Source organism: Anticarsia gemmatalis, chromosome 3 (genome assembly GCF_050436995.1).
Source record: "Anticarsia gemmatalis isolate Benzon Research Colony breed Stoneville strain chromosome 3, ilAntGemm2 primary, whole genome shotgun sequence".
In the NCBI taxonomy this organism is placed as follows: domain Eukaryota; kingdom Metazoa; phylum Arthropoda; class Insecta; order Lepidoptera; family Erebidae; genus Anticarsia; species Anticarsia gemmatalis.
The window spans coordinates 6,433,732-6,442,233 of NC_134747.1; the positions used below are offsets into that span (position 1 = coordinate 6,433,732).

The window sequence follows — 8,502 nt, forward strand, 5'->3', positions numbered from 1 at the left end:
ATTCACTATTCTACCGTCATGGATACATAATCTCTCTTCGATAACATAAAAAGTCGGAATTTGTCTTTGGTTAAAGCAATGCTTGTGATGATGTCGAGCGTTATCAACTGTCAGTGTCAAGTCGATAACGTCAGAATCAAATTGAAAACAACATGAAACAATCCTCAAGAAAATAGTGAATTTGTCGCACACACGTGCTGCTATAAACATATTTCGAGTTGAAAGGCATTTTTAAAACAAAGTGCACTCTCTTTGTGAGGTAAAATAAAATTAAGTGATTTGGTGTGACTAAAGAGATTACTGACTTGATTTTAATTTAAATGTCGTTTTGTTAACATGCCGAGAAAAAAAACAATCAATTTGATTTGAGTTAATTTGTTTTATGTGATTTGATTACTTGTCATAAGTTCTTTTTAGGCTCCTCCTCCCCATAGGTGCCTTTTATGTAGTAATAATATAGTGAAATCTGTTGGGTTAAATTATTTTTGTTTATTCGCCCTAGGTATAACAGGTTATGCTTTATGAATACAACATTGATGAGAAATATGACAATTTATCCGACGACCAAGAAGAAGACAATCTTTATATGCATTTGAAATTTGGAAAATAAATTTTAAATATTAAAAGATGGATTCTAAGTATGCATCTTTTGGTGTTGGAAGTAATTCCAAAGCCAATGGCTTGAAGAGGAACCAGATTATGTTAGAAAATATCAAAGTTAAGAAGATAAAGTTATCACATGATAAACCTGGTACAACTGTCATCAATAAAACTGAATCCAATGGTCATGACAATGTCAAAGACAATAAGATTGTCAAAGAGACTGCTCAAGATTTACTGGAGGCCAGGAGACAGCTGCCAGTGTACATGGTCAGGAACAGGTTTGTAACATGAAGGTCAACTATGTAATAATCCTTAGATTGTGTTTACTGATCACATAATTACTTTATTCATGCATCATGACTTACTTTGTATAAATGCAATTCTATTCTATTAAAACTTAGGTATATAGGTACAAACATAAAATCACATCTTTTTCCCACAGTTGTAGGCAAAGACCAAAGAATGTTTATTAATTCTAATCATAATACCTTTTAATTCTATTATTTTGCTTCCTAATAAGTGTCACTTATTTATTCAAAACAGATATTTCTTCAGCGGTATAAAAAATAATACGCAAAATATTTTCAGGCTTTTAGAGGAAATAAGAAAAAATGAGACCATGATTCTAATAGGCGAGACAGGCAGTGGGAAGACTACACAGATCCCACAATTGATTCATGAGCAGAGAATTGAAGGTAGTGGTGCTATAGCTGTAACACAACCACGCAGGGTGGCTGCCATTACTATAGCACTCAGAGTGGCTGCTGAAATGAACACTGAAATTGGCTCTATAGTTGGGTAAAGTCCAATGTATATTTACTTCTCCTACCTATACACTTTTCACTACATTTTTAGGTCAATTACATGAAATTTAGTAGCAATTTGCAATTAAAACTGACTTTATATTAGTTATTTTTTAGCTAGTATTTTGTGTATGTATAGCTGATCTGTGGCTAATTGGAAACTAATGATTAGGAAACTATCATTATATTTATTTAATAAAGGCCTTACTAAAATACTAAACAACTTCTAAGCTTTGTACACTGTCTCATAAACTCACAATATTGTTTGAAAATCTTGCAGATATTCAGTGCGCTTTGAAGATGTTACAAGTCCAAGAACTAAGGTGAAATATTTGACAGACGGTATGTTGCTCAGGGAGGCGATTATTGATCCTCTGTTGAAGAAATACTCTGTCATAATACTAGATGAAGCCCACGAGAGAACAGTGAGCACTGATGTCCTCTTTGGTATAGTGAAATTAGCACAGAAAGATAGAAATGAACATAAATTAAATCCGCTGAAGGTATGTAATGCTTATCTTTATTTTACAACTAGCTTTTGCTCGAGCCTCTGTCCTTATAGACCATAGTAATATGGTCTGTTATGGACAAACCACAGGTAGAAGTTACTATTTCTTTATGCGTTATCTGGTACACAAACTACAACACTACCAAGTTTCATTAGAATCGGTTCAGTAGTTTTGGAGTGATTTAGTAGCAAAAATCCATTCAAAGATCCAAATTTTTCATTTATAATATTAGTATAGATCAAGAATGCTTCCTATTCCTATTACAATAAAAACATTTTAATGTGTTTTCAGTTGATAATTATGTCTGCCACAATGGATGTGGATGCATTTAGAAAGTACTTCAATAACTGTAATGTTATCTACTTGGAGGGCAGAACATTCCCAGTGACTATTTATCATTCAAAGATGAAACAGGATGACTATCAGTATGCTGCTATTTGTACTATATTCCAACTTCACTCTACTACACCTGCAAAGTAAGTATTTCAATCATTTCGATTTTGTATACAATACATGCTCAAATGTGAACAGTACAAACTACTTTTATAGATCACTGTACCTCACTTCATAGTAATATTCTTATTGTCAGTTTGATTATTTGACAAGGATTCATTTTCAAAGCACTACTTAATTTGACTAATATACAGTAAGATTTGGTTGCCAGTATTTCAAATTCTGTGTTGTTGTTTGTGTTCAATTTTAAACCAGTAAACTTGTTTTAATTTCAGTCATGACTTCCTCGTGTTTCTGACAGGTCAAGAAGAAATTGAAACAGTAATGTACAACATCAAACAGATAGCTAGAGTGAGTATAATATGTGTGATTCTAGAGATTTAAATTCTCTATGGTTTGCAATATGTTCTGTATAATTACTATTGCATTCGCTTTTATGCTAGATCGAAAATTCCAGGAAGCGCCAGGTCCACCTATAAGAGTATGTCCGCTGTACGCGGGACTGCCGGCGGCCAAACAGCTGCAAGTGTGGCGGGACGCGCCGCCCGGTACTAGGAAGATAATACTAGCCACTAACATAGCCGAGGCATCGGTCACCATACCTCGCATCAAATGCGTCATCGATACGGGAGTCGTCAAAGAAAGGTAGATATAACGTTGAATGTATGTAATAGGAAATAATTAATTCAAGAACTTCTTGAGAAACAAACAGAGAAAAAAAAGAAGAAATCACCTTCAGTTTCAACCCATACGGTCAATTTTAGTCACTTGGCTATTTATTTTAAGACGAGTTACCTGCTTGCCGATTGTCATTTAGATGTCCGACTAAGGGGGGGCACTCTTGTGAATTGAAGAAGCCCCCGAGAATATGGTATGACGCGTGTGGTATTGCAGGACATGGTGCGGGGGTACGGGCGCCGAGCGGCTGGCGGTGCGGGCGAGCTCGCAGGCGGCGGGCTGGCAGCGCGCCGGGCGCGCGGGCCGCACTGCGCCTGGCCGCGCCTTCCGCCTATTTACCGCCGCTGACTTCGCCGCGCGTCCACCACACCACACACCAGAGATTGTGCGGTAATACTCTCACTTACGGAGTGAGCTACTCCTTTTAAAAGTCTATGTGATATGCGATACGGTTTCAATTACTGTACGGCAAAAAAAGCATTCATAAACAAATTTTATATTTCAGGTGTCCTCTTGCCTCTACATTGTTGCTGCTAATAGCTGCGGGAGCTGAACCTACCTCTTTTCCGTTCATCGATGCTCCACCGACAGACTCAGTCAAAGCTTCCTTAACCCTTCTCAAGGAACTAGGTGAGATACTAAACAAAGAATGATTACAGCTATAAAATATGATTTGACACTTCATATAGTTTATTAATCAAATATTTTGTCTTTTTTCAGGTGCCATTGACAATGAAGCAAGTCCAAAACTCACTGTGCTGGGGAAAAAGATGTCCATGTTCCCCATAGACCCCAAGTATTCTAAAGTACTTTTAAGTGCACCAGAATACAACTGTTTAGATGAGGTATGTATGTAGAAATGTACTAAAGATATATCACATATACAATAACTACTGTTGCTCAATACTCTTATTTATTTCAGGCTTTAAGTTTGGTAGCTGTACTATCAAGTGAGAATCTATTTCACACTCCAATGCATAAACGAGAAGAAGCTATAAAAGTGAAACAGAAGTTTCTGTCGCCTCTAGGAGATCACATAACACTACTCAATGTTTTCAAAGCATTTTGTAAGGCACCGTTGAAAAAGGTGGGATTGCATTTATTTTTCTCTTGCTTTCATTATACTTGCATATTTATTTTGTGGAAATTAACTTGCATGTATTCGTGTTTTTACAAGTTTCTGTATGTTCTGCAGCAATGGTGCAAAGAAAACTATTTAAATCATAAGAATTTGACGTACGCGTTCGAAGTACGACAACAACTACTCGCCATATGCCAGAAATTGAACATGACCGTCAGCAGTTGCGGGCAAGCTCACGATCAGGTAACATACTGAATATAGTATGTGTTTTTATAATCGACGTTCAAAGCGATCGAACAGAATAAAAACAAACGAAATAATTTCTTTTTTTTATATATAGCTTCTGAAGTGTCTTCTGTGCGGGCTGTTCACGAACTGCGCGTGGCTCCGAGGCGCGGCGGGTGCGGGGGGCGCGGGCGGCGCGGGTGCGGGTGCGGGCGGCGCGCGCTACGTGACGGTGGGCGGCGCGGCGGCGGCGCTGCACCCGGGCGGGGCGCTGCACACGGTGCGGCCGGCGCCGGGCGCGCTGCTGTACTCGGAGCTGCTGGTGACGCGGCGCACGTACCTGCTCACGGCCTCCGCCATCCAGCCGCAGTGGCTGCACGCCGTGGCGCCGCAGTACGCGCGCCGCGCCCGCGCCGACCGGTGACGATCGCGTTGGGCTCCCGCCTCCACCTCAAAACTTTAACTATTCGACGAATGAACGGCCGAACAGTCCGTCGTTTAGCGATAAGTAACGTCGTGCACTTATTAGTTGTAAATGTTTTGAAGTACTCGCTTCCGCCTCGTTTTCTATGCTGAGCTAGTGCGACCGCCCAGTGTGAAGTTTCATATAGATTTATGTACAAATAGAAGGGAGTACTTAGTTACGTTTAGTCGTAAAAATGATGTGAATGTTTTGTTTTAAAGTTAATTTTACGTTTATGACGCGGTGCTAATGTCGTTGTTTTAAATAAAACCGAACCGTAGTGAGGGGTTAAGTGTTTGATTTTAAAGTTATATTAATATTAATGAAATATCCACCAGATAGACAAATGACTCGTTGATTTTTCAAGTTGCTTATTGTTAATGCCGACATAGGAATCCCTTACTAAGGTTGTGGTTTTAGAACTTAATATTAACTATAACTGTAGAAATGTAATAAGGATTGTAACATGAATAAATTTTCTAAGAAATTGAGAAACTTGTACTATTATTAAATCATATAAGTAAATCCATTATGTTCTAAACTTTTACTTCCATTTCTTATATACAGAGATCCTGTGTAAATCCATGTGGCAAATTTTAAGGAAACATTTTACCATAGTAATGGGATAAGTTATCATCTAAAGCAAACCTTTGCTTCATCAACACTTCATAGGGCTCTTTCAATTTAGACGTTTTGTGTCGTACGGCTGCCGCACGTTAACCGTGCCGCTGGTTATAGCCCGCTGCCGTACCGCTGCGGTACGTTAGCCGTCCGACACCAAACGCCTAAATTGAAAGCGTATCTGACTGCCGTGCGTTTGTATGTTAGTGTTGTTTTAAATTCATGTGACAGCAGTGTAGCCATGGACTCTGACGAAGAAACATTACTGTTAGTGCTCCTGTTAAAAAATATCAAACAGAAACAAAAACGCCGCGCCCGTAAAAGAACACTACCGATGTTTTCATTAACATGTAATTTTGGTGATTTCCATATTCTTTATCCTAGGTTAAAACAAGACCCAAGCAAATTTTTTAATTACTTAAGAATGTCAAGAGAATGTTTCTACGAATTACTCAATAATTCAATTTCATTTATAAATTCTTCCACGTCTATATCATCCATTTTAAGCAAATAATAAACATGAAAATTCATTGAAATTAGCTGTCACGTTTAGTCACCGCACTATTCAACAGCGAAATGAACACGTGGAGCTTGCGACGTTGCCGTCCTGTCGTCGTGCGTTCTCGGTACCGACACCGCACTGTTGCCGCACCGTGCGATTTGTATGAAAACAAATGACCGTCCGTGCACCGTACGACAAACGCACCGTTTCGGCACTGCTGCGGTCCGACACGATACGGCTAAATTGAAAGAGCCCTTAGTACAGCATTGCGCCGATGGATGTCGTTGTTTTCAATTTGTATTCATGTGAAGTCCTAAAAACATTTTTCTTTAGGATTAGTGCTAACTCGCCAGTTTGATAAAATTCTAATGAAAATATCAGAATTTCTCTGAAACTCCTGAAAATTGTTTGTATAGTATCGTATAACGGCCTATGGTACGCGTGTGGTCCACTAAGTTCAGCTCGGGTGCTGTAAAGTCTTGCCTAGCTGCGTCATGATCTTAGCTGGTTACAGTGGCGTAGCTACCTTGGGTGGCACCCGGTGCGGAAGTTGGTGGTGTCACCCCATGGAAAGTGAAACAAATGAGAAATGTTGCGACTGAGACGTCAAAGATCGCGAGTATGGGACGGGGAATCCCTCACGACAGCGTCAAGATCTTTTGCGGATCTCCGAAATATACATAGAGCTGAGATACGAGTTTTTTTTTTTTTTTTTTAGTAGTGTAGTGCTAGTGGAAGAATCCCCGAAAAAGAAATTATTGTGCTAGCGATTTTTTTTGTTTGCATGCTTATTCAAACTTAGAAATGGCCTAGGAGAGAGACCGGGGGGTGTCACCCCAAAACAGGTGACACCCGGTGCGGGCCGCCCCCACCGCCCCCCCTTTGCTACGCCACTGGCTGGTTATTCAGGCTGGTGTTCTGCTAGAAATATGTTAGCTCGTTCACAGCTCGTGCATTTCTGCGTGCCAAAGTAAAGTAAAACGTAGCCGGAGAGGACAGTAGTCATGAAAAAAATTGACCATATCTTCTTCAATGTATTTAATTTAATTATTTTATAGTTTTCCAATTGGCTCACAAGCTGCATATTCACCACATTTGAACAAGAAGACACTTAGAATAAAGCTTTATTTTAAAAAGTGTTACTCGTTTTGCATATCGTTAGATCATCGTTGCAGTCAGTCTGAAATGAGATCGTAAAAGCGATTACTTTTATGGTCCTCGTTCCATATCCCCGAATGCTGTGTAAAAAGTTTCAATTTCAGCTTCTAATTAAAATAGCACCCTGCCGAATTTAATTTTCTCGCTCACTTCTTTAAAATTTATTCTGTAATAAGCAGCAATGGCAGTCGTAAAAAAAGGATCCAAGAGAGGACTGAGGACATTCCCCTCATTAAAATCATTCCAGCTGGAAGCGGAACAATGTTAATTCGATAATTATGCAAATTTTCAGAAATAATTCATTAAAATTTATGATGAACATACTAAATGGAACTGGCCGCATCGGAAAGTAGATAGGCATCTGTAACGTGAATAGTGACTTGGTAATAAATTGATGTACTTAGGATTTCTGCCAATGCATTAATCGCGGTGGAAGACTTAATAAAAATAACACAAATTTAAAAAATCTTAATACCTACCAATCGAAAGTTAACTCAATAGTTTAAAGACTACATTCAGAATTTTAGCCTCCATAATAATATTTGATCGAGAAGGCTCCCACATAGGCGTTTATATTTGTACGTGTGAGTAGCACAGTCCCACATACTCGCCGCGGCTAATGGGAGTTTAGAATGGATGACGTCGTCGATAACTCTCCCGTTTCTGGTTTTTGTGTTTTAACTGCTAATTGCCAAACTTTCTTGCCAGTAAATTCCATGCTTTTGATTTGCTCCCACAATTAAATTAGATCTGCTTTACCTGGATGAATTATTTAGGAAACTTACCGAGGAAGCTTAATGTTTTTACTAACTAGCTCGCACATTGTTGGCTAAACGGAGATAACGAGGAATATCAAATGAGTTTGTGAGCTATGTACCCGCGACTATATTGGCACTCGTGCGTACGAGTACAAATTGTATAAAAGCTTTCGAGAGTAAATGGAGTAGGTATAGATATTCGTACAAGTTACCTCTCGGAAGGGTCCGGTGTCTCAAGGGGCACAGTTCGGACCGCTCTGTACTCCACAAGGATCTCATTACGCGAACGTGTACTTATAGGCATTACTTTGTTCTCTCCTTTCCTAAATGTTTATGGGCAATATGAGAGTAAGTAGTTCTACTAAAACACTGATTACTTATGTTTTGTATTTTTTTTATTGATAGTTGGATAAAAATGTTTTCTACGTTTCACACGTTACCTACGTTCTCACATGAGCGGACTTCCTGTAAAATCTCGACCCCGCAGTTGCCTTCAGTATTTTGAGTTTATTACCCTTTGTCCTGCAAAATAGTTTCGAGTTTACGATGAATTATTCGCAGGCACCTACTCGTATACATCCGTTACGTGTAAAATTTAACCGACACGACGTAGATTAACGCACGCCTCACGAATTAAAATGCAGATGT

At 39.1% G+C, this 8,502-nt stretch overlaps 1 protein-coding gene across 1 annotated transcript; it reads left to right on the plus strand.

The window, feature by feature from the left end:
* Window positions 1-106: 106 nt before the first annotated feature.
* On the plus strand, window positions 107-5,300 carry LOC142987342 (ATP-dependent RNA helicase DHX33-like). The gene is made up of 13 exons (XM_076136041.1): window positions 107-259; window positions 503-881; window positions 1,192-1,401; window positions 1,687-1,909; window positions 2,207-2,391; window positions 2,644-2,719; window positions 2,826-3,013; window positions 3,263-3,436; window positions 3,552-3,676; window positions 3,767-3,891; window positions 3,969-4,133; window positions 4,242-4,370; window positions 4,468-5,300. The coding sequence occupies exons 2-13, from the start codon at window positions 628-630 to the stop codon at window positions 4,774-4,776; spliced, it is 2,163 nt and encodes a 720-aa protein (XP_075992156.1). The 5' UTR covers window positions 107-259; window positions 503-627; the 3' UTR covers window positions 4,777-5,300.
* The last annotated feature ends 3,202 nt before the right edge of the window (window positions 5,301-8,502 follow it).